At 47.4% G+C, this 26859-nt stretch overlaps 1 protein-coding gene across 1 annotated transcript in view; it reads right to left on the bottom strand.

Annotated features, from left to right (window-relative positions):
• Positions 1–14411: 14411 nt before the first annotated feature.
• The window catches only part of MYT1 (myelin transcription factor 1), a 34478-nt gene continuing 22030 nt past the window's right edge, over positions 14412–26859 (bottom strand). Inside the window, exons 15-21 of the mRNA XM_072879511.1 lie at positions 23065–23127; positions 22394–22477; positions 17977–18198; positions 17304–17395; positions 16273–16376; positions 16011–16154; positions 14412–14552 (exon numbers count right to left, since the gene is read on the bottom strand). Of these exons, the coding sequence (XP_072735612.1) occupies positions 14412–14552; positions 16011–16154; positions 16273–16376; positions 17304–17395; positions 17977–18198; positions 22394–22477; positions 23065–23127 (850 nt within the window). The remainder of the gene's footprint in view (positions 14553–16010; positions 16155–16272; positions 16377–17303; positions 17396–17976; positions 18199–22393; positions 22478–23064; positions 23128–26859) is intronic.

Genomic DNA, 26859 nt, shown 5'->3' with positions numbered 1-26859 from the left:
GGGATCTACTTATGGGCCCTACTTATGGGCCCTACTTACGGCACCTACTTATGAGGCCTATGTATAGGGCCTGCATATGGGGCCCACAGACCAGGCCTTAACACAAACCAGGCCAACACACTGGGCCTACAGGTCAGAGCTAAATACAGGCTGGGCCTAAGTACAAACTGGGTCTAAATACAGCCTAGGTCAACAGGCTGGGCCTATAGGCAGGGCCTGAAGATGACCCGAGCTATAGATTGGGGCTACATGCAGATGAGGCCAACAGACCGGACTTAAATATGGCCTGGGCCAGCAGCGCAGGGATATCAGCCAGGTGTAAGCATAGACCAGGTCTAAATACAGACTGGGCCAACAGTCTGCCCCCACAGATCCAGCCTAAATATGGACCAGGACTAAATACAGACTAGGACTCTCTTCTTTCCTCATCTGTCCCATTGCACAGCTCCTGGGAACATCTCCCTGTGCCATGTGGCTGCCTGCCCCCAGCCCCATACTCGCTGCCCTGCCCTAATTTCTGGCTCCCAGCACAGGGCTGTATTTCCACACCTGCTCCTTCAGCTCAGCGCCCAGTTGTCCCAGTTCTCCCAGTCCTCATCCCCTGCAGGACACCTCCGCAGCACGCCCCGCTGTGACAGCACATTGCCCTGGCTCCGGGTGGGATCGGGGCTTCCCAGGGTGCGGGAGCGGATGCACGGAGCAGCCTGGCAGCAGGAACCGGCGAGGAGCTGGGGAGATGCCAGTCTCCAGCTGGCACACACAGTCCTCGCGCTGTAGCTAAACCTCCCGTGTGAAGCGTGGCCAACACCAGATGTTCTGATATCGTTAGTCAGGCTTGGGAAAAAATCATGGGAACTTAGAAAAAAAACATTACTCTGGGAGCTAATTGATATTCTGCGTTTTAGGCCCATGAACATCCAACTTGAGTCACATGCTTGGAGGGTTGTTGGGTTTTTTTTTGCTGCAACCATAAATGCCAGAAATAAATTCACTGAGAAGAAAATAAGTGAGATGCATATTCACCTGACTCCAGGGGCTGGGGCTTGAAGAAAACATTCAGTATTGGGAGACTGCCACAATGTCTGACATGCCATTTGTGCAGTGGAGGGATCCCTGTCCCCTGACGTGGGTTAGGCATCTAACTTAGATTTTACCCACCCACGTAGGCTCCTTCAGTGGTCGTAACCGACATGGCAGGGCCTGACAAGACATGGGGGAAAGGTGATTCCTCTCACCCATCTCAGAATGAGAGAAATTATCCTCTAAAAGTGCATGTCTGTCCGCAACTGTAAGTGACCCACACAGTGTTAGCTGAGGCTACGCGATCTGTGTGACCTCTAAGGCTACAGATCAGACAGAATTGTCTGGATCGGCCTTAGATCCAGGACTTGATACTACGTATGGCTACAAAATGAGAAGGAATAACCAGATCTAGACAAGGGGCTTCTTGATTTAAAGTCGTCTGGAGATGAATTGTGAAAAAAGAAATAGCTATCTTTCCAGACACAACAAGCCCGCAGTGGAAAAAAATAAGAATTACCCTGGTAAATGAGACTCAAATAGGAGAAAGTGAATCAGCATCCAAGATGTATTTATGCTTTAAGGTGATTATCTCAGCTCCCTTCATTAACATGATAACAGCAGACTCTGCAAACAGGCACGGGGTAATACTGTAGATGTCTGCACTTTCGTTTCGCAGAAGACAGCTGCCTGGGAAAATGGGATTATTCGTGGAGAGTGAGTGCTGAAACTCCTCTTTGCTGATTCAACCAAAACAGGACGTGGTGATTGCGCTCGCCTCGTCTTGTTTAATACGGAAAGCACTCAAGCATAATGGCAACGCAGTTGAAATCTGCAAACACAGAACAGACAAACTCCTTACACATGTGATTCCAGGGCTTCCATTCAGCATCTGCTCCCTTTCCTGCTAGAGCCGCTTGAAAAATAGCAGTTTGTTTATTTTTTGCACAAAAATTGTTAAAATAAAAGCTGGGTAAAAAAAAAATTCCCATTATTGCTAGGGCAGCTGTGCGGTAGGCAGAGAGCTCGCAGCAGCAGGGGTAGGGGAAGCACTGCTGTGCCTCTCTGCAAACTGTTACTAAGGCAGAGAGGAAGATTTGGCAGCAGCAGCTGCTCTTGCAGCAAGTCCCCAAGAAGACCAGAAAGAGTTTGAGGAGTGGTTTAGGGATTCCCAAATACCCTGAGCCCTTCCAGGTATATTCGTGATTCCTTCCAGCCTTTCAGTGCCAGGATCGGTGAAACGTGCTGCCCCTCTGTTTCCAGACAGAGAATTACAGGAATTAGCCAGGAGAAGGACGCAGGGAAGTCAACTTGCCCACTGCAAGTCCCCACCTCATTGCCTGTACCCCAAACACGTCAGGCAGCAGAGCCATGGGGAGGGACTAGCTGAAGGGAGACGGTCACCCCCAAGGGACAGGTTATTTTCTGTACCTCCAACTCATGCACATCTCTGCAGTACAGGGCCCAAATCACGCGCTAAGGGGGGTGATTAACAGAAGAGGCATGCCAAGCTGTGCCTGCGCAGGCGTGCTTTTGCTGCTGCATGGGCTCACCCCCAGCTTCCCACTGGCACCCGCTGGTTCTGCTCCCCTGGGAGTTTTTTCCTCCTCTGGGTTCTTTGAAAATGTAGTTATTGCTGAAAACACCTCCACGTAGGTGATAGCACCGGGCTCCAGCTCTGGAGGAAACCCAAACTTGTCTGATAATACTGCAAAAATACCCACATTTAGAAAAACGGAACGGTTGGGTATTTCATGATTTCATGGGTCTGCAATTGCTGATTCTTTCCACCACTTCTTTCCCTGCACTTTAAAAAGCCCTTCCCTTCATCCTTACGGCTCACCTGGGGCTTTGTTATCCATGAGTTATAGTCAGCAATAGATTAGTAACTAACTCCTGTGTCCACGTTGTCCGCAAATGCGTGTGGGCAGCTCCCACTGGCTTGAAGAGCCCCAGCAATCTCCGAGAGTGGAAAAAGCAAAGTGGGATTGGGAAAGCAGGGCCTGGCGGCACTGGTTAAATCCCAGCATTATTTGATTTCTCAGCCATGTACCACAAGGTGTCTCCAGCAGTACAGGCATTGCTGCAGGGTTTGGAGGTTGCACCTCAGCATCTTCCCCTGGGCCGGGGCTCAGCAGGGACCCTCACAGGCGCAAGTGCAATCCCTGTCCCTACTCTCAGCAACCCCCAGCTCTACAATCTTACCAGTGAGAATCAGGTCTCCATCCTTCATTAGCTGAGATACTTAATTGCTGAGAGCAAGCAATTTTCCTGAGGGTGAGCTGAAGCCAAGATTTTTCTTGCTTTTCCTGGTCTTTATTTCCCTGTGTTTTACAGTTTCCTCCTTCCTTTTCTTAAACCAATTTCTTTTACAAATACTTTTAAAACACCCGTCAGCATGAATTAACTTCTGAAGTCCATCTTAGTGATGGTCAGTTAAAATGGGATGTTTTTATTTATTTGAAAGAGTAAATAGTAAAAATTCATTTTAGCACCCATGTCAGGGCCCGGCAGGCTGAGCTCGTGCACTCCGGCAGCCTGACCTGCAGCCTTGCAATACGGATGGCTGTTTAAGTCAACATGGTAATTTGTGGGTCACAGGATGACTCACATAAATTAAGAGCTGGAGGGGCATTAATTCTTAGGGTTATATTTTCACCATTTCCTTTTTTTAATTTTGCAAAATATGCTCTGTTGCGTTTTCTGGTCAGTTTGGCACCGTACCACTTTCAGGAGAGTATCCTATACATGCATACATGCACACATATACATATATATAGCTACATGCAGACTTACACATTTACTCTAGTATTACTATTAACACACTGATGGCAAATCACCTGAGATCCTCCTTCCCATGCAAAGGGGGTATATATATATATCTCTCTCTATATATATATCTCTGTATGTGTGTGTCTCCTAAAGCTTTCCTCTTGCCTCACTTCATCAAAGGGCTCTTGTGAGTAATCGCAGAAGCAAGAGGAAGAACATATGTCTTGATTTCTGCTGTATTGCACTGTGCATAACCACTGCCACTTGGAAAAAGGACCCATAAAGACCTGGATTCATCTCACTTAACTGCGTCATCGAAGAAGAGCAGCCAGGAGAAGGTGCAGCCTGGCTGAGAGTGGGAGGAAACGTCACCAGAGGTCCCTGCCATTGGGGACATACAGCAGCGAGGTGCTGCTTCTCTTCTTGGTCCTGCTGGGAGCACTGGCGAGCCCCGTTCAGTGTCCTGGCTCTCTCCTGTCTCGTTGTGGCCCGTCTGCCACGATTTAGGAGAGGGTTGCCAAATAAAAATTTCAAAAATCAAGCTTTTCATATTTATGGGGGAAGAAAATGATTCCTAATCTTTCAAGTGATTCATGGATTAAATAAAATCAATGTATTTTATGGATTCATAAATAATAAAAATACAATAAGACAGCAGCCATATCATATTTTCCTGCTATAGTTTGGTAGTCCTACATGTCCTGCCTGCAGACTAGTCTGTCGGGCTGCACCAGCCACAACATTTGGCCATCTCCCCTTAGAAACCACGGGGGCCAGCCATCCTGCTCAGAAGGCCTTTCCAAAACCTCCCCCCTCCAGCAATAAGAAAACATCTTCAGATTTCCAATGGAAATTTATTCCTGGCCGAGATGCGCCTTATTTGATCTCCTACATGTATTATCCTCTAACTTAAATCATTCCCCTTCCTCCCACCCCGAATGTATTTATGAAGAGTAATCATATCCCCTCTTAACCTTTGTTTTTCTAGGCTAAACAAGCCAAGCTCTTTTAATCTCCTCTCCTAAGATAGGTTCTCCGTTCTGCTAATCACCCTGCCAGTCCTTCCCCCCACCTGTTCAAGGATAAATTCATCTTTTCTTTTTCCAAAGAGAGATCCCAGAACTACACACGATATCCCACATGAGGTCCTACCGACGCCGGTACTAATACGTCTCTGTGTCTACCGAATAAATGGTTTGTTGCATGAGCCTTTTTGCACAGCAAATGGATAATAGATACAAATCCATAAACTAATAACCGTAACACAATCTTACTCAAGGAGATTGCTGTTTTACTTGGAAGGGCATTCTGCTCCTTTGCATTTGTGGGTCCTGGTCCTTAGCAGGCCTTAATCAGTGGTTTCCCATATTTCATTTACCCCGGATCAGGACCTTGTGTTAACGGAGGCACTGAGGGAAGTCTTGACTGTGTTTCACTCAGTCTTTGCTCTGGCAAAACTCTCTTTGAAATCATGGCTGAGGGTTTGAACTACGAAGATGCAGAGTCAAATGATGAAAAGCGTTTTGCATTCGTCTCTTCTCTTTTCAAAATGATTTTCCAGTTTTACTTGGGGTTTAATTAAATTTCTGTGACCCAGGCAGGGAGTTCAGCCTTTCTTGATTAATGCTCTTTTAGGTGGCTCTGATAAGAATTTAGCATCAACAATTGAGCTAACAAGCCCCAGTGAACAGTTTATAGCAGGAGACTAATTCTATTAACGCTTTGCAGTGTCAGGACTCCACTTTGAGCTTGCAGCTGAGAGGAGGGATGGGGGAGAGGGAGCAAATGTAAAATTTGGCAACTAAATCACTGAGATTCAGCTTCTTTGTGGGCAGAGCTCATCTGGAAACTATTTTAGCTGACAACATCAGAATTTCACCTGTTGGGTTGTTTTGTTTGGTTTTTTTTTCCCCTCCTGGTTGATGCTCTGCACTTTCTTGGCTCATTGTGATAACGGCTGGGAATAAGGAGTGGAACTGAATGGTGGCGTTGATAAGAGAAATGAAAGGGTAATGCAATGACATGATACTGGGGTAGGGCCTCTGCGGCTAGCCCTGCCCGTGCTGGATGTGTACCGGAGTACAGGATGGTCAGGACAAAGATGCTTATGCTGACAGTTGCAAATTAGTCTGCTGTGAGGGAAAAATTGGGGTTAATGCTCTGCAGAAATGTTTCTGTTACTTTTTGGTGACAACAGAAATGTCTTGCAGGTCTGTCATGCCATTCAGCACTGAAGAAGCCCCTCTGATTCACAACTATTTTTTGTCTCTCTTTCCTGCTCCTCCCTAGCCTGCTTAAGGTACCACTAAAATCTCACTCTGTGCTAAAACACAGCCTGATGTCATTAAACCATAGTGCAAAGTCCTGGCCAAGACATCACAGTTGATCCACCTCTACAGAGCTTCTCATCTCCAGTATCTGGAGACCCAGCTTCGTACTTGTCTGCTTTCAGCTGCCCACAAACCTCACGCAAGCCTCTCCTTTGTGGGAGCTTGCAGAAACCAGAATATTATTTCAGGGATGTTGTTTCCCTTTCTCTCCTGAGCAGTCATCAAGGATAATTTGAGTCAACCAGATTACCTGGGAATTACCTGAAAACAAGGGTACTTGGTGCTCTCTGGGTTGGTAGCAGAACTACGGTTACAGCAAATGGTGCGAGGGAAAAATCTGTGTCCATCACCGTGTGACCCGCAGGCGCTTATCAGTGCTTCTTGTGTTAACGGAGAGCACAGATGCCTTTCTCCATCGCTGGCCACTGTGTTTCCTGTTGACCTTACTCAGTTACTTCCTCAAGGCACCGCTTAGGGGTCCCACTCCTTTCTGCTTTGCCTGGTCCATGTGGCTCTGCTGCCTTCCGAGGCTTTAGGAGGACCAGGGATGCCCGTGGCTAAAGGGGCTCTTCCAAGGCTGGTGGCTGAGCGAGGAGTATGGGCTCTACAGGGGAGCTGCAGCTCCGTCGGGACAGAGCTCTCCAGGAGCCATCCAGCACCCTTCAGTGCTTTCCGAGCTGTTTCTCCTGCCCTCTTCAAGAACAGGGACGGGCACTAAGTGCTGCTGGAGCTGGTCCCCCCCAAGGAAGGCTGCAGCTGGGGGCTGCCCAGCAGGGCTGGGTGGCTGCACCCGTGTATTCATCCATGCTGTGGTCTGTGTCCCATGCTCACAGTACATGCCTGTTTTAATTTTATTTATTTTACAAAGCGGGCTAAAGAGTCAGTTAAATTATTTAGGCAATTCGATTACCTCCGCTGTCAATGCGGTCGTCGGGGAGGATTAGCAGTGTCTCAGCCCTTCATCAGCAGGAGCTGGTGCGGGGCACGCGTCCCACATCACAAACTGCCTCCTGCTCAAACCTCACCCCCTGTGCACTTGTTTGGATGACAGCTCTTTGCTGTCCCTGGATGAAACCGATGACAAAATATGCCAAGGGCACACAGACACCCTCCCTCACTCCCCCACCATGACTTTTGCTGCAGCATCACTGCAAATTGTAGTTGTCAGCAGGGGAGCACGCTCATCAGGGGACTCCATCCATAATCACTGTAAAGAGGATGCATATATCTAAGTCCTGGATGCTCCCCAATATCAGATCACAGCAGGGAATGAACTGATACCCATGTTCCCTCTCCTGAAAATGTGAAGACCCGCTGAGAAATCACAGACGAGGGAGGCTCTGACAATGCTCCTGACCTCTCAGGACAAGATGCAACCAAAGCATCAGTCCCCGAAGGTGCCTGTCCTCACGATGCTGCTGGGGCCGGGCTCGCTGTGGGAGCCACGTCGTGAGCAACCGGCAAGCGCCAACAAAGATCCTCCTGCCTTCATCTCTACAGCTGTTGAAAATGGCCCTGCGTACAAAGGGTAGCGTCCTCATTAAATTTCGCAGAGGGTTGCCATGTGGCCAGCAGAAATTTTGTTTTGTTTTATTTCGGTAAGCGGCACGGTAATATATTCACCACCTCCGAATGTAATGGGGTGACAGATGGGAGCTGGGCTCTGGCTTTCATGGGAAAGGTTCCTCTCAGCAGGGAGGCAGTAAGTTTCCCACCTAATCTGTAACCTTCAGGCTGCTAACAACTGTAAGAAGCAAAGCAATGGGTAGTTATTAAATTAATGACTTCATCCCCAAGCTGGTAATAAATATTCTACAGTTTTATCTCTCCACCCTGTAGACTGCTCTAGACAGACTAGACTGTTTATTAATCTAGCTTCCAGATTTATGTTATTTAATTGCTAAACAACCTTAGCATGGTTGAGCTGGATTATTAAATGTTGAAGCCTGAGAAGGAGTCCTCTGGCAAATGGCAAAACCTGAGGAGCTGATCCTTGATCTTGGACTTGATGAGCTTCAGACCAAAACCAACTCCCCTGCAGTGCTAAGGCCAGGTTAGCGCCTGTTTGAGTCCAAACCATTTGGCCATTGCCTCGTGCTTAGTTTGGGTGGACTCTGGGACTCGCTGGAAGTAAGGAAGAGGCAAGGGAAAGTTTTGGCACATCCTGGCTTCAATAAGGCCATGCTGGAGTTACCCGTGGCCACGATGGTGCGAGGTCAGACATCATCTCTTTAGCATGGACCGGTCATCCCAGGGTGGTCCAGCCATTCGTGCTAGTCCTGGAGCTCAGGCAGAGCATATGTCCTTGCTCTATCCCTTCATGGCTTGTGTTTCTTCAGATCATCACAGATAGTCACTGACACTCAAACAAGAGCGTTGCAGTTATATAAATGAAAGTAGGCTTTAATGGCTGTTATACTTCCTTGTTAACAGGGTCGAAAATGTCTTTAAATCTGATACTACCACTTTTACAACAATTGGTGATTTATTCATCCCACTGAAAGAAGGGGATGAAGGCATCTGGAATAACGAGAGCTATTTGTCTGAAGAATGCATCATCCGCGTGCTTTCCTACAGCCTCAATCCCACGAGCCCTTCTGTACAAAGCGGAAGGTCGTTTCAGGATATATCTTCTCATAAAAGTGTAGGAGAAGTGAGTGTGTTAACAAGTGCGGGCCAGAGCCTTTAATCCAGCCAAGCTGTGCTCAGTGCTGGTTGGGAGGGGAGCAGCTTCCAACCGGGGGCTGCTCCATTGGCTGCAGTGTCATCTCCAGCCCATCCGATTGCTCCCCAGCTTCAGCATCATCTTCCCGGGGCCCAAGGGGGGTGAATTCGAGGCCAAATGGCAGCTCTGAAGAGCAAAGTTGCCTTCTCTCCCCAGTAACCTGATGAAGAACGAGGCAACCCCTTCCTGACCACCCAGCTGTGTGTTTTTCAGGACCCATGGGAGCAGGGTGAGATGAACCGAGCCTTAAGACTTCACCCAGAGGAGCCCTGGGGCAGGGGGACCAAAAATCGGTAAAAATGCACAAGGCTGGGAAAGAAACCCCTTTCTGCGCCCGCTCGAAAGCCATTGCTGGAGCTCGTGGCTCTCCGGGAGAGGCTAGGTAAATGTTGACAAGTGGAAAGTACCACTTGAGCAGGAGATTTGAGCAGGTCGTTAGCAGCTTTTAACACTTAACAGTGGCATCAGTGAGGCCAAATGACACTCTCGTTGGTCAATGATTTATGGACATGTTTAGAAACAACCATATGCTGACAAGTATCTTTTCCCTTGCATCCTTGAAGCAAAAGACCCGCTCTCCTCTGCCGTTCAGCTCTCACCCTACACGTGTTGGAGGAGGCTTAAGAGCTCTCCTAAGCACACCTATAAACTGACAGTGTACCATCTTAAACCAATTCAATTCCCTTCCCTGCGATAAAGGACGCCAGTTCAGAGAAGATAACATCTCACGATGATGGCTCCCAAAGCTGCAATTTAACACAAACCTAACCACTCTATTATGCAGCACAGCCAATTCGTTAAGAAAGGACAAGCGAGCATGTCTATTAGCTCTATCATCATAATCAAATATTGGCACAAGGAACTGCTTGGCGGTGCAAAGTCTAGCGAAATCCCCCATAAAACAATTATCTGCCCTTCAGAAAAACAACATGCCAGCCAGTTTAGGTGAACCGTTGCATGAGTCACCCTGATTTTCTCCTTTTAAGATGTGCAGCCCTTTGTGGAGGGGACAAAACCCCATCGACTCTAAGTTGTGTCCAGCAAAGCCTCAGAGAGAGCTTGTCCTTGGGGCTCGTGCTCCACAGCTCCTGGGACTGAGATGGCTCCTGGGCTTGATCTCCAGCAGTCCTCGCTCCTGAGGGTGTTTCTGCTCAGGCATTTGGGACCACATGGCTAGGGGATCCAGAGCAGGTCCTAAAACTGACCGCTCAGAGAGAGGAAAGCCAGATGCTGACAGAAGCTGGAGAAGGAGCTTGGCAGAGGCAGGAGGAGGCCGCTTGCTTTCAGCAGAGCCAAGAGGGCTGCAGCGAAGTCTCTGCTTGTCTCACCATGAAGGTAAGGCAGGATGGCTTGTGTCCCAGGACATCTCCTGTGCCAGGAGCTGTGGCTGCAGTGGGAGCAGGGGGAAGGTCTCTTACTGCTGCGTACGCGGGGTCAGCGTGAAGGCTCTGAACCAAACCGTCCCCGGTGTCTCCGTGGTGGCTGTGTCGCTTCATGGCTCCTAGTAACTCCTGATTTTGCTGTCAGTCACAACTGGGGGAGACTGTGGGCCCCCTTGTCCACCACACTGGCCCTGGAAACCCACCAGCACGAAGCAAGAGCATCTACTGCAGCCTCTCCAGGAGGGATGTCCTCTCTTCCACCATCGCCAGGAGCCTGTCCGAAGCCTCTGCCAGTTGTCCTGCCCCAGGACAGCTTGCAGACACCCAATGAAGACAGAAAAAACTTTCAATGACCACTCATGGCCATGTACATGCTTGAGGAAGGGCTTTAAGAAATCTTCTTTCTACCCAAAACTTTGCTCCAAATTTTTCTGGCTACAATTCTTACCCTTTTGGCTCCATTTTACTCTGCCTTTCACCCTTGTGTCCTTGCAGCACAGCCACCACCTTCTGCCTTAACCCAACAGCGCTGGTGCCTCTGCACGGGGACGGTCAGGAAAGTTCAGCTCAGTTAATCAGAGAACTGAATTTCTTGGTGATGCACCTGCCTGAGATTCCCATTTGACCCAACTCACGCAGCTCCAAATGGCCTTAATATGATTTACCTTATTTCACCTTGGAAGCTACAGCTACAGCAAAGCGAAACTGAATTTTGGCAACTTCAGAAATGATGTCTCCAACACAGAGACCAGTGAGAAATTCTTTTCATTGCCACAGCTTCAAAACATAAACTCTTTTGCTAGTGAAAAAGCTCCATTCTTCCAGCAAGGTAATCTGTGAACATGGCAGTCAGGCAGATATAAGTGAGGAAATCTTGTTGTCAAACACACACCGTCTCCCAGCAGTATAGCTAAACCTCAGAGATCAATTTGGCGAGGCTTTTTTGTAAATCCAGGAGGGGAAAGTGTCTGTCTCTGTGTCCCGTCCCAGGGCTGGCATCTCCTGCACCTCCCCTGATGGCATCTCTGCTCGCACCCCGCCTGTGGGAGCACGAAGCCGCGAAATCCCGGGGATGCTGCGTGCTGGGGGTGCAGGGTGCGAGCCCTGCCTGGAGGAACGCTGCCTGCAGCCCTCCTGCCTTGGGAAAGGGGCTCCGGCAACCGACTAAAGAAATACATACCTTTGCTTGGACTTGTGATTCTCCCTGTCATGGGACTAGCGGGATTTTAGGCACCTGCTTGGCCAGATGGTGCCAGCTCCTTATTCTTCAAAGCCTTCAGAGATACCAAACCTAAATTCCCCCTAAATCCCGCAATTTAGTAGGCGGGGAGAGTGAGGTTTGGGGTGGGCAGTCCCTGGCTGCAGCTCCGAGGGGGGGACGCACGCCGACCCTCCAAGCCACAGTGCAGGAGCAAGGACGAAGCCCATCAGGGACCCGTTGGGGACGTTGGCAGCAGCTCGAAGAAAGACCATAGGAACTAAAGTCACAAACAGAACTGGGTTTTATTACGAAATAACCCTGCCATTACATAAGGAAGTTCTGTCTGCAAAATACATTTCCTGAGGAAAGTAGATCACAGTATTCGTTTTCACAGAATAACATGTAGCCTGCTATAACTTTCAATGTGACTCTTTATTATTTAAATATTAACAGTATTCCTTCACATAAACAAGTACTCAGTCATCACATAACTGACACACAAACGACAAAATAAATATACAACAAGAGCACAGTTCGTTTTTTTTTCCCGACTTAAATATTAAATAAATAATAAATACAGAATATTCATTTCCTGTTATCAGTGCCTGAAACAATATGAATGAAAAAGAAAAGAAAAACTGAAAAAGTCTCTCTTCCCCCCAGTGCCCCTGCCCCCGCAAAAAAACAAACCAAAAAATTATCAAAATGTCTCAGTTATAAAATATCTTTAAAAAAATTCCCATCATTAAAAGAATAAATAACAAAATATATAAAAAATAACTTGGTTGCATCAAAATTACAAGTAGGAGTTGTAGATAGGGGTTTTTTTCTTTTTTTTTTCTTTTTTTTTTGGAATATCATTTTTTATGGTCAAAAGTTTTAATTTTTAACTTTTTTTGCTTCTTTTATCTTCTCTTCTATGGTGCGGTGTCCAGTTTAAAATAAGTATAAAATTAATAAATAAAAAAGTTAAATAAATAGCAAAAAGTTAACATACGGTGTTGTAAATATAAATTACATACATCTTGCCAAAATTAAATAATTTACAGGATAATTAAACTAACTACTTTTTTTTTTTCCTCTCTTTCTTCCAGGAAGTGCAATTTCTCTACTTTTAAATACTAACTGAATTGCAGTCACAATCAATTTGGACTCTATTTACATGTTAAGAACATTGTGTTTTTAACACCTCAAATTATTTTTTTTTTCCCCTTTCTTTTGTATTTTTGCACTTGGAATGGGTTCTAAAATAAGTGAACTCATGGAGTCTGATCCTGCAAACACTTAACTATGTGAGCAAACCCACTCACGCCAGCTGCCGTACCGAACTCAACGGGGGAACCGACACGAGTCGAGTCGTTCGTGAGCTTTGAGGCCGGATCCAGTGGCCGCTGCAGTCGCTGGGAAGCTTTCTACTGACTTCTCCGAATCGTGGATTATGCCCTAAATATCTGCAGGATTGGGCTCGAAACGACACCACAGTCTTGCCTTTAGTATGGGTCAGCAAAATCCTCCCCAGCTCTGCCCGCCCCGCTGCCGGGAGGGATGCGGGATGCGGGATGCGGGATGCGGGATGCGGGATGTGGATGCTCCCTGCGCTAGGACCCCTCGGGAGGTTTTGCCCCCCTCTGCTTCCAAAGTGTTTGCAGCAGGGGGACAGCGAGCTCCGGATGGGAGCAAACGTGGGGGAGAGCGAACCCGCGGGGTGGCAGCCGGCTCCACGCACGATGCAGCAGGGGCTGGAGAGCCGCGTCGCAAAGACATTCATAGAGTTGTTCTTTAAGTGCACAGTGGGCTGCGTGTACCGAGCTGCTTACAAAACGCTTCTTTGGAAGAATACCCAATACCTGAATACTCTTTTTTTTTTTTTTTTCTCAGAATGGCGCTTGCGCTGTGATTTTGCGCAAAATGTAGAACACCAAACCAAAAAATACCCATTGCCCTGTGGATACCTGTAAGAAATCAACTACTGATTCGCGGTAGGTAAGCACTTTGCTGGCCATCAATTAACATCTCTTTTTTTGTTGGTTTTTGCTTCTTTTTTTTTGTTCATCACAATCTCAAACGTTCTCTGGCATTGATGTATGATCTCTGGACTGGCAGTACTGCGCCACTGTAAGGATGATCACAATAATGAAAAGAACCAGAACTGTCATCGAACAGACTTCCAAAAAATCATATACACCGGACCATGACACATTAAAGAATTCTTCTGTACGAAATATCTGGTATTGGCCTATTCATAATAGCTATTCTCATATTTAAGACAGACAAAGGAATACTGTAGTTGCAAACTCCAAAAGCTTCCCTGAGAACCTTTTTTCCATTGCGCTTTCCACTGGAGATCCAGAACTGCTCTTCAGATTTCTTTCAGAAAATAAAAATAAGCTACTTTATAATACTTCAGAGTTCCCATGCCCAGTGGATATCTGAACACCTTGGGGTTGGGAGGCCCAGCACAGGTTCAGATTTACAGGTAGCTTGCAGCTCCAGCACTTGTAGCAACATAGAACATAATTCATGTGTGAGTAGGTGATCTGGACATACGACCATAGACAACATGAGGGTTTAAGCCAGTCATATGCTAGTCTTGGATCAGACAAGACCCTGTTCTTGTAATGTTTTAGCTCTTGGATCAACTCTGCAAGAGCATGGCAACTCATGAAAGATGCCTGCTCTTCACCAGCTACCAAGCCCCACAGCCTACTGGAGAATTTAACCTTCCATCCTGATCTACCTCATGGTCCAGGTAGAAAAATCCCAATTTTTCAAGAAGGTCCAAAGTTAAGTAAACGAGAACATTGAGTTTGATCAGTTCTACGTCTCAGAAATGGCCTCTTGGTTATGTTTTGGTCCTTTTTTTTTCTTTTTTTTTTTTTTTTTTCATTCATTAAACAAGTTTTCTAACTTGTAAACCTGAATACTTGGAGGGAAAGTTCCATCTTACAGTCTGTTCGCTTGCTCGTCTCCGTCCCGCGGCACTAAACCTGGATGCCCTTGACGGCTTGCTTGATGCTCTCCAGCAGGTCCTTGTTCTCCGGGTTCTGGTAGCACTCCTGGTTGGTGTACATGTCCGTCAGCGTGTTCACGTACGCATCGAAGTTCTGCTCACTAATTGGCTCCTGCAGCCAAAAAAGCCAAATAAAAGTGTTAGTAGTAGAGCAGGAAGAGACCGAGATGTTTCTTTGCAATTAATCATCTGTATGTACCAACAGCCAAATGTCTCCACGTCGGATGCTTTTAGTGTGCGGTGTTGTACGTATGGGAATCTCATCGTGCAACCCCTGATCCTGCCAGATCTTAACTAGGTCCTTAATTTTATGCATTGGCCTCGTGGAACTATTAACAGCATCAGGTTAAGCGTGTGCAGGCAGTTTGACAGGCTTGAGGCTGAATTAAGCCATGGAAATGAAGGGCTGGAGGATGAGAGGAGGCAGGGACTGCTGAAGCATCACGGAGGGAATCAAAGGCAAAGTTAGGATGGGAGCCCGGTCACCTTGGGCTCACGTCTGCCCACACCAGCACGCTGCTGCGGTACAGCTTTTGCTTTTGAGGGGCATCGTGGAAACCTTGCAAATATCTAACTTTGTTAATGGGGAAAAAAGAAAGGGAGAAGGAAGAAAAAGAACAGGAATAAAATGAGCATACAAGTCTCGTGGGCATTATTTAATTGGAGTTGCTTGAAACCTTGAAAAAATATTTGCTGAACAGTTTATTTGACCTTTATGTGTCAAATACTTTACAGAAAAGCACTCAGCAAGCGGTTTTCTGCCAGTTAGGCAGCTGGGTGAATACTGTCCAAAACTGCTCTGCTGGAGGATGGCTTCTCTCCAACCAGCCTGAAATTAAATACAAACCCCAATGAAAAGGATTCCCAAAAAAAATGGTGGCAGAAAAAATAAATCAAAAGCTCATTCCTATGATCATTGCGATGGTCTTTATGAGTTGTAAAAGGACAGGACAGCTTCCCCAACAACCTGAGCCCCCCCCACGCACCTGGTTTTGACAACAGTAATTACATTCCTGGGAACAGAGAGAAGGTAATTAATAGCCTTTTGTGGTTTTACTATTTTAATGCAGTCTTTTCATTTTGCAGTAACTCTGTGTAACATGCTGTGGGCTGTTAGACCTTGCTAAATTAAACAAAATACACTCTCTTTAAGAATGCTATTCTTTGGCTGCCAGCTATTCAAAACTGAATTGAAACTACCTGCATTATAATAGGAGCTGTAAGATCTTTCTGACGTTGAAATCCAATCCCTCCTGATCTCTGCTTGTGCTGTCTTAGCCTAAAAGGCGCTGGGTGCCCTTGATAAAGTTTCCTATTTTGTGATAATGCTCCCAGACGTAATGAGACAGAACAATAGATACAAAGGGAGATCAGCAGAAAATGACAACAAAAGGGAGATATAATGCAAGCTTCAGAGATAAGGCAAAAGTACTGATCTTATAAAGGACACGTAGGTGTATATAGAGAAATTCTCCCACTCTTTAATTGTACATAAGCCTTATCATGAATTGCGTTTGGCACGGCTCCCTTGATCATGCCGGCTGGGGCGAGCACTGTCAAAGTTTCTTACCATGTGCGGAAGGCGGATATTGGCAAGACTTTGGATTAGAGCCTGGCTCAACCCTGAGAGCTCCAGGAACAGGGCTTCGTTTTGCTCCTCTATGATTTTGTTTTCCTCCTCAATGTTCTTCAGGTTCTTCTCCATGGTGGAGATCTGCAGAGCAAGGTGCATGGCAGGGTTACCAACCCTCACACGACGGCACCCGCCATCACCCATGCAAGGGGCTTGGCCATGCATCCATGCGCTTGGATGCACGTCCAAGCACACAAACCTGCGACTGCAGTTTCACCATGGCCGCTTCCATCTCCGAGTTGGACTCATTCAGCTCACTGATCTCCTTGTTCAGCTGCTTGATCTCTTCATCGTTCTCCAGAACTGTGGGAGAGAAGGTCACAGGCAGTCAGCAAATGCTTGCGGGATAAGCAAAAATGTTGGGCTTTCTGCTGAGCCCATCCTGTTGTGTAGACATCACCACTCACAAAGTCCTCACCTTTGCTTTTACATCCTCTAAACAGGATGCACGTTTCACCTGCTTATTTTTATTTTTATTTTTTTAGTAAGGTTTTTAGCATCACGGTTCAATGATACTTTATAGGTCAATATGTAAGTGCAAAAGCCAACAACAGCATAGCGGTTGGAGTCCAGCACCTCCACGCACCCTGCAAGGTTGATTGCTCTGAAAACTCAGGTCACTCTGTCCAGTCCTGAGTTTGGGAAGATGTCATTTAAAAAACTAATGCATGTTTTGATTAGAAATTACGAGGTTCATAAAATAAAGCAATATTTCTAGAAGAGTGCAGGTATTTATAGATTCCAAACTATATAAGTATTCAAGTCAAATGCCTGAACCTTGTCAAATACCACAGAAACCTCAGTAATAGCACTGGAAATGCAAAGTGCCATCACTAACAAAATTCCAGATCCAGAAATATCTGCAGGATTAAAAGCCCTGAATAGGTGAAGATCGCTGAACGACTGCAAGTGATTTGTAAAAATGCCAGTGAATATTTCAAAAAATATCTCAATTTCAGCATTAATTCTTTTTGCCTGGAATTTCACTATGGAAACCCCTTCGTTATTGTTTCACCTGCTCCCTCCCAGTGTGTCACTCGGGGAGCGATGCCGGTACCATGCCACCCCCAATACCCAGGCAACCCAAGAAATGGGTGTTCATAGCACATGATAAGCTTGCAAATCTGAGCCCAGATTTCTGTGTGGAAACCTCCCCAGTCTGCAAAGAAAAAGATATACGGGCTCAATACCCTGACACACCTGCAAAGCAAAAGGAGTGAAGATCCTTACCGTCACTGGTCTTGAACTTTGTGTTGAGAATTTCATCCCCTGAGAGTTTTCCTTTCTTCCCAGCAAAAGTAGCTCTTGGACACCCTGACAAACTGAAAAGCAAGTAAAAAGGAGTTTCATAAACTCTCGGTATTTATAGGTGCTTATGTTCCCAACAAGAGCACGTACCATTTGGTGGAGTTCATGCTGCGAGACAGTTCTAAAAGCTTCTTATGGTACAGAGAAAATTGCTTTATGAATAATGCCACAAAACTCCCCATTTATAAAACAAGAGCAATTTTCTCTGAACAAAGATTAAAAAACACTTTGTTTCCTAAAAGAGAGGGCATGACAGGTGAGGAGGGTGGGACGAGTCTGGCTGGTTTGGGCGTCAAACCCCCTCTTTGGGGTGCTCAAGTCCTGTTCTGGCTTGCTTATGGAAGGACATTATATTATCAATTTTCATGATTTTGCCCAATCCACATCTCACCATTGCAATATTAAAACAGCTACGCATTTTCTTCCATGCAGAAAGCTCCAACCTTGGAGCAACCTGACTGGGGTCAGCATCAAAAGCACCAGCTATTGAGCCTTGCATGAAGAGCTGAATGATGCTCAAGCAGCATCTACCAGCAGGTAGCTTAGTCCATGGCAACGTTGTGATGCTCCCGATCATTTCAGCCCTGTGATTTACCTTCTGTGAGTGAGGAAGCTCCCGTTGGCGTGGCCGGAGCCGTCGCAGCCTGGGGTAGGGCAGGTTGGGCCTTCGTTCTTCAATGACTTCCAGGAAAATGAGGAGCCATTGAGTGATCCTTCCTTCTGCCTGCGGGCTGCGAGAGGGCACCCTGATGCACTCCGGTGAGAGGCGTATTTGCCACTGATGTGTCCGAGCCCAACGCAGCCAGGAACCGGACACCTGGGCACAGGGAATTACCAAAAATTACAGACGGGAATGAAGAGGGACGTAAGGAAATTAGGGATGAACAGGAACGAGGAAGCTTGGGAAGAGAGCGTTCGCATTTGGGCATCTTGTCTGGACTTTATGGGGTAGATGCTTAGTTGATGGAAATGGCAGATGGGAAATTAAGAGCTATGACTGCCCCTTCAAAAGAGCCAAAGACAACCAAGGGAAATCCTGCAAGAGGGAAAGACTGTGGAGGTCACATCACACTCACACTTGCAGCAAAAGCAGGTCCCAGTGGTGTCCCAAACCATGTGTTCGGTGCCTCATTGCGGGCAAGGATGGCAGGTAGGGCTGCCTGACATGGGAACCCGATGTTACCCCAAGGCTGACACGCTCGCACTGAACCGTCACACATTTACAGCCCGCTCTGCCCAGTGTTACTGCTGAGGAACCCAGGGTCATCAACTTATCACCCTACACTAGCATGGTCAACACAATCTAGGAGCACTGTCTGTGCCCATGGGGACACAACCCTTCCCCGTGCACCAGTCCCTGACCCGGGAGCCGGTCAGGCTGCAACCTGTGCGCCAAAAAGCTGCAAACCTGCTCCTGCAAGGGGGGCATCCGCGGGGTTTCCGACCCCATCAGACGGGACAAATAAACCCTGGGGCACCGCTCAGCCTGCAGCCGCGGCACGGCCTTGCTTGCCTCCTCCTCCTCCTCCTGGTTCACATCCCGCGGCTACCGAGAGATCAACCTGCGCTCGCAAGGGGATAAAAGTGGGAATTACCGTCAAGGCGGTGCACGAGCCCTCCCGCCCCCGTGCTTCTGCTGCCGGTTAAAGCACACCGGAGCTGCGATGGGCGTCATGGAAGCACTGACACAACTTGTGCTAATTGCCAAGAGGATGAGTGACTCTCTGAAAGGCACCTCTTTCCTCCCTGCTCGCAAACTCCCCGCCTAATGGCATACTCACTAAATTCAGCCATTCGACAAAGCCCGGTGTATCTATTAAGGTTTCTGCTCTGGTTTGCATTTGTTTGAAGATGCTAGTCAGTTATAAATACAGTTAAAAGTTTATTACTCAAGGGAGGGTACTCTAAAAAAGGAGGGGTGGAAGGAAAAGTAGGTAAGAAATGGCAAAAATAACCCCATGTCCTCAGTTTGAAAGCAATTAGGGACTTAAGTTTCCCCAGCAAAATATTCACTGAGCTGCTCCTGAAAATCGCAAGCTGCGTTTCACCGCAGAAATGATTACCCTGATTGTTTATGTTTCGTACAAAAGGGAGATGACAGCAGAAGGGGGGAGCTGTACACCCAGCCTTTTCCCAAGATAATTTGAAAAATGCTGATCTCGATTTTAATCAGCTGCAAATGCAGCACAATTCACTTATAATATCCCTGCCAGCAGGATCCTCAGTAAATTCATAACATCATTGCTTTTATATGATCACGAGCAAATTACTGAATCCTCAGGAGGAAAAGGAGAGGGGGGGGGGGAAAGAGTGAGAGAGAAAGAGACAAACCCCAGCATTTAGTATGCAGCCGTTACGACCCAACCGTTACATATTTTACGCTGTTAATTTAACTTTCATTACATTTTCATTGTTAAAAAATAAACCAGAGCCTTATTGTGCAAAACAGCTGGCTTGGACATTTTTTAATTTTTTTTTTTTTAAATTATTGTTATTTAACGGAAGCACCAGTAGTGTTTGATCAATTAGGCAGCCGTGGATGCTTCCGTTTTATGCCAGGGCTGGGCTGAAGTTTGAGGTGATCTGTTCAATCACGTCTGTAGCAAATTACTTGAAGGATGAACAGCAAAAACAACAAGGACTAAATTACTTTCTCCTTGGTGGCAATGTGCAAAACTCGGCCGGGTTCCAAGCGATGCTCGGTGCAGACGGAGGAGGATTTAGAGCCAAAGCTCCTTAATGCAAACCTGCACCGGGTGCACCTTGCTGTGGGAGGCAGAACACGAGCTTTCCAAGGGCTGGGGGAAGGCGGCAGCGAAGGGATCGTTGTACCGTGTTGTTTTGCACATCTCAGAGGAGCTTCTGCTCCTCCTGGGTGTACTGGAGGAACGGGGGTGGCTGCCCGAACCATGGGACATTGGGGAATGCCTTCATGCCCTCATGCCATGGAGATCCTCATGCCTGCCCAGCCTTGCCTGCACCCGTGCCCACAGTCCCGCTGCCGACAGAGCACCAGAGCCACAACCAGCCTCCGAGGCCGGTCCAGGGGTGGACAGCATCAGCTTTCTAGGAGTCAGAAAATCCCAGCTCTGGTGATGCTCCAACCCCATTTCTTGCCACTTTAGCTTCCCAGCGTTTGCACGTCTAGGGTGGACTAGGAGAGACCCAACCCCTGGTGGGGACGCCAGGGGGGACCAGCATTCTGCTGGGGATGCCCTGACAGCTCCTTCTGCATCCCTGTACAAGCACCAGCTGCCCCATAACAAAACAGCCGTATGAAAGCCCCTTTCTCCTTGGGAAGAAGGAGAAAGCACTGGGAAGCACTCTCTTTGCAGAGAAACCGCACTGGGGGAGCCGCTTAGCACATCCCCGACCAGTCCCAGCCCGAATGGAGCAGGCAAGGATGAGCAAAGCCACGGCTTCCCCAGCCCCGCAGGGCACGTGTCTCTGGGGAAAATGAGGAGAGGGGCAACCTCCCAACCGGGGGCCTCCGACTGCGGTAGAAGAAGCAAATGTGCAACAGCCGGCAGTTGCATGACAGCATTTGCTGCTTGTCCTTTCCTTCGCTGTGTCACCGGTTACTGGCACAGCATTACAATGCCACCAGCCATGTAGTGTATTTGAGCCAAAAAAGGATTTTTTTCCCACAGATTCTCGAGTAGGTTGCTTAATTTTTAATAAACTCCGCTAATTCCTGCTAATTATCACACAGCTCATTTAACTGGGAGGCTTTCCTTCCTGTAGACTGAGGAGTAAGAACAGAGCAGATGGCTCAAATACCATCTCTTTCTTAAAGGTCCTTCCCCCAGCTCACGCGTCCCCGTTTCCCACAGCCCCTGCGGGGCTCTTCCGCACCCCCCGGTTCCCACTCCGGCTCAGCCTCCACTCTAGGGCAGAACCCGGGTACACGGAGGTATTCACCTCTGCTCTTCTGCAAGGGCAAGACCTGCCCTAGGGCTAAAATAGTGAAAAAAGATGCATTTGGGGACAGTCTGCTGAGCCAAAGGGGTTTGGCCAGAAATGCCAGCGCTCATGGGCATCCGGAAACTCCTGGAGGGGGTTGGTAAGTTTTTCCATGTTTCTTCTTAAGCCCCTCCACCTGCACTTGCTGGGTGAGTGGAGAGGCTCCAGAAAGGCTGGGGATGCTCTGGGTTAACAAAAAATAGGATGCTGGAGTCAGTGCTGGCTCCAGCCCTGCTATAAAGGCTTTGATGTCCTGTAGCTGCGTGAGGGGTCGAGACACAGACCCCGAACCTCGCGTAAGGCCCTGGACACCGAGCCCGTGATGCTCGGGCTTGCTAAAAGTCAGGACAAATGGATTTCACAGCAAATGAAAGCTCCTGAGGCAGACTAAGAGATTTAAAATCTCTGTTCCCAGCAGGAATAAACCCCCCTGGGATGTTTTGAAAAATTCAGCTTGAGGCAGCAGAGAAAGGCTTTTTCTGTTCGCTTTGAATATTCAGCCGTGGCAAAGACTCTACAAAATGTGTCTTATTGGGGGTTATTGGCTCCTGACCCGACTCAGTGCTGGATAGTTTCTATTTCTACCATGTTCCTGGGAGTTAAGCGAGCCCTCCAGTACCCCTTGCCTGCCCATTACTGCCCAAAAACCTGCGGCATTTTGCTTGACTGTGGGGTTTTGCCCTCATTTACAACACTGGTGGGTTTTTTAGGAATTATATAAAGCACAGGTAGGGGAGGAACTGTTCACGCCCTACCAGCCTACCTTTCACATCTGCAAAATCAAATATGAAAAAATACACCATTACCTCCTCACCGCCCAATTTTCCAATCAAATTTCAAAATTGCAACAGCATTTTTGGGATCAGGGAAAAATTCCCCAGAAACCAGTGGAAAAACTGTGGCAGCGCCCATTCCAGCGCAGGCAGACGATGCTCTGAGCAGCGTGAGTGAGGGGGGATGCGGGATGGATGCTGCTCCCCCGCGTAAATCTGTGCGAGGCAAAGGGGATCGAGCCAAAGGGTCCGCTCAGGAGTTTTCTCCAGACTTACTTCATCAGCTCTGGGTCTTCTTTATCATCCTTTGTCGGGGTGATCTTGATCCCACTTTTCTTGGCACGAGGGCAGCCTGACAGACTGTGGTTAAAAAGAGAAGAAAGGCCTGTCTCACTGGCAGAATCACTGCATTTGCTATTCCCCCGCTTCAGTCATCTTTCCCTTGAATTTCGCACAATGTTTTTGATCTCTCTCGTTTTGCAGCTTCACATCACGAGGAGAAGTCAGAAGAAAAAAAAAATAATAAAAAATTGAGGGAGATGGACAGTAATTAATGGTATCTAGATAAGAAGATACCTGCTAACAGCCTGCGATGTTTAATGGAATTGTTGAAACAGAAGGCTCAGATCTCTGCTATTAATGCTCTAAAGTGATAATAGAAGTCATAAATAGGTAGCATTATTAACAGGAACATTGCATCAGCTAAAATCTGACCCTTTGTCTTTTATTCTGTTGAAGGGAGCTTCTAATCAGATGCTAGAAACATCAAAAAAAAAAAAAAAAGGAAGTCAGATTAAAGAGATGAAAATAGGCTTCAGTTGTCAGTAACATTAATGTTTTATTCAGAACTTTACAACTCTGCCCACTGCAGGGGGGAAAAAAAAAAAAAAAACCAAAAAAAACAACAGAAAGAGGCTAGAGAGAAAATAATTTAAGGGAGATCTTACCTTCTATGCGATGCATAATTTCCTGTTATGTGACCAGAGCCATCACAACCAGGAGTAGGGCACCTGCGGAGGAAAGGGATGCTCAGATTAGCCTGGGGATGCGAGCAGGGGATAGATGCTTTGCGACAGCTCATTTCAAAGAGAAATCTAGGGACTGTCAACACAGAAGCAGGCTTTTCTTCCTGCCCCTTCTCCCTCCATAAGAACAAGGCCTGGTCTGTAATGTCCACGACACCAAAGTCCATGCATGGCTGCGTGATGTCGGCATTGAAGAGGAGCATCCGTGGGAAGAGGTGGGGACGTTGGGAGCGCAGCAGGTGGCTGCTCTCCAGCGGAGGGACGTGGGTTCCAGGCTCTGTCCCCACCCTCATGAAGGGGACAGCTCAGGAGATGATAACAAAGAAGCCAAAAAAAGACCTGCAGGACAGTGTCCGTCTTCCTGAGGAAGACGTAAGGAGATGGCAGGTACCATCCAGGGCCATCAGGCTGGATGCAAGCACAGACAAGAAACCAGAAAAATAGCCTACGACTCTGGACAACTTGGCCATCAAGCTTTCTCCTCTGGGGCCACCTTGGCCAACACCAAGACGAAGTCCAGCAGGAGGTCTCAGATCAGTTCTGGGTGATTTGGTGGGGGATAATCTCACTGAGGGCAAACAGACACCCCACCCCAGGAGGGTTCTCAGAGTCCAAAACCGTTTGATGCCTCTGATGGAAAGTAATGAAGGAATAGGAGGGAAAAGGTTAGGTTAACCTCGGGTCTCCTCCTTCTGTAACACCATAGGCAAGGGACAGGGGGGTCTGCAAGGGGACAGCTGCCTGTGGGACCTTGGGCTGGGGATCACCAGGTCACCACGCATGGTGCACCAGCAGCTTTTGGTTCTTCGGTGTTAAATCTGCCCCTCGATCCTCAGCCGCTGCTGTTACAAAGGCATCTTTGAAGACACAGCCATGATCACGGGTTTGAAGGTAAGCCTCTAGCACTCCCGGACATGATTGAAAAGCCTGGAGAATAGTTCTGTGATCACACAAACCTACACAAAGGCTAGCAGGGGCTGCGAGCCCTACCGAGCGGCAGCGAAGATAATGGCACGAGTTAAGCACTGCATCATTAAGGGTGCAGAAGCGAGAAAGGTGAGGGGATATGAAGTACCACGAGCACAAAGATCTGCTCCAAATGCTGTAGGTGACGTGGCGGACATAAAAGTTGTCATGGGGACAAGGAAGAGAGGCGAGGAGTGCTCGCCGAGGATGTGCGCGCCAGCCTGCCAATTAGCCAGGGCTGTTTGAGTCAAGTGATTAGTACCGGGGGGAGGAAATCCACGGTGCTGCCGCAGGACGAGCGGAAGGGTCTCAGCCACTCGCTTCTGAGCTGGAGCGAGCAAAGCTCATGGGATGACCGCAAGCTTGCAGAGTGCCCTTTCTCTTCGAGGGAGGATTTTGCTGTATCCCCACTTTCTCAATCCCCATTTTTAAAGCCACCGGTGCCTGTTTTGGTAGCACTGGTTGGTACCCCGCCGCAGAGCAGGGATTGATGTGTCTCCAGGACACCCCAGTGAACTGATGGGCAACGCATGACGGTGCACGGGCAGCCCTTGAGGCCAATGTCTTTGGGAAAGCTCATGCTTGACCTAGGCAATGGCATAGTTGAGGTGCTCTGGCCCCTGAGAGTCAATGCAGCAATTATTTCCACAGTTGCCTTTAGTTCTGCAGCTTGGAAAATGGCCTTTTAAAAACTGCTCTTTTTTTTTGGTTAGAAAATATCAAAATTCTCCTCTTTGCACCAGCTCTGAGGGAGGGTTTGGCATTTGTGGGTCATTGAAGAGTCTCCATTGGCCAAAAAGATGGGCATCTCACCTAGGGTGGGAGAGCAGGGACACGTCCTGGTCCCACAAGGGTTACAGGGAGACTAAGTCAGGACCAAGGCTTGGACTGCTCAGACCCAGGAAAACATAAATGCACATAGGTCTGGTGCAGTAAGAGAAGGGACACATCCAGAAGGACCCCGATGAGGGTGCAAATTCTCTAACTCATTTAGAAATTACAGGTTTAGGAGATGACTGTGACATTTCCTTGTTATACGCTGTTAAAATAGAAAGCAATACTATCTCTTTGTTGTTCTAGCTTCAGGGTGGGATGAAACTATGAAAACACTAACACCAAACCCCTTTTGCCTTTCAGGACTTTTAAAAAAGGGAGAGAAGTGATTTGAGTTTTATTTTTAATTATCTGGAGACAAATCATACTGACAGAGACCTTTTATTGCATGTTCCAGCCTGGAGCTATTTTTTTTATATCAGGGATATTAACCCCTGAAATAGAATTTATAATAGAAACACTGACATGGCCTTATCTGAAGTTGTGAAAAGCGATGACTGTGCTATCTGTAATATCTCCAAATCCTCTTCCCTTCCTCCCTCCTCTGCTCCCATCCTCACTAGGACATAGAAAAAACCCAGTACTTGGGAAACAACATTAAAAAGCTTTATTTTGGCCAGAAGTCTCCTGTTTTATATAGTATTTTGATAAAAAGCGCTGACATCGGATGCCCGAGGGGAGCAGGGGATGCTGCACAGCAAGGCTTGGTGCAATGCTCGGTCTCAGGGACGACCCCGTTTGCATTTTCTCCGGGCCCTTACTGGCAATGGGCACTGTTCCTGAGAGCTTTTAATATCTTTAACGCTAATTGCCTGATCACTGGGCTATTCTTTAAGGCTGTTGGAGAAACACCAGTTCAGCAAAGCTCTCTTAAGAGGTTCTTTCAAAATGTATATCGTCTATAATGCATGATTAAGTGTACTTAGCGCTAATCATGCGAGTCCTTTCCCTCCACTAGCATATTCTATTAATATCAACTAATCCAGCTACTTTTTCCACCTCTGTGATAAGGAGCAGGCGGTTAACAAACATTTTTCCTGGCACCAGCCCCTGCATCGGCGGTGGGGTGCAGAGCAGTCCCAGACCCACGCTGCCCTCTGGGCCACCAAGAAGGGATTTGGGGCTTTACTGACCACCTTAATGACCAAAGGGGCTCCCACCTGACTTGACTATTCTTACCATGGCTCCAAACATCACTGGTGGCATACAGGACACAGGACTTTTTTTTTTTTTTTTTATTATGAGCCTGTGCAATGTGAAGTCCCCCATGAGGTTTTACTCTCGGTAGAGGCTCTTCAGTTATAGTTATGAATATCTCAGTGTCTAAATAATCCTGAAACTGGATTCAGCAAAGCAGGGAGCTCAGAGGAGAATCAGCTTCCAAAAATAGGCTGGCTCCATGGAAGTGATGTTGGAAAAAAATTCACAACTAGCTTTCCCCCAAAGATGTAGATTGGGTGGAGGAGGGCTCAGGTCCCCCCAGTATCTCCATCTATTTTAAATACAATTTCTATTAAACCTTTCTTTAGGGGAGGCAACCTAAGAGAGAATTTGGGAAACCCTCTTGTGAAGAATAAGCTCCTAGTGAAAATGAGGAGCTTTGGGAAAACAGCAGCAAAGCTGAAAACAGGATTCAGAGGAAGATATTTGAATGAAAATGTGAAGACTGGTTCCTCCCATCAGGAGCAGAAATGAGAACAAAGAAATTCATGTGCCTGTGAGCCCTTTGCCACTGGCTCAGGATCCGGCCTCGCCAAGCGTTTGCTTGCTCCTTCTTTCATTCCCTTGCAAATCAAACTCCCATGGAAAAGAATAGGAACCTCCGTCACTGCATCCCAAAGAACCCCTCAAATTTAGCATAAAATTAGCATCCCAGGTTCTCCAAAAGAGTTGGCTTCTTTTCGCTATGTCCTGGTG

Source organism: Ciconia boyciana, chromosome 14, assembly GCF_034638445.1.
Source record: "Ciconia boyciana chromosome 14, ASM3463844v1, whole genome shotgun sequence".
Taxonomy (NCBI): domain Eukaryota; kingdom Metazoa; phylum Chordata; class Aves; order Ciconiiformes; family Ciconiidae; genus Ciconia; species Ciconia boyciana.
Note: the sequence above shows the minus strand (reverse complement) of the source record. Positions and strands in the feature narration are given on the sequence as shown.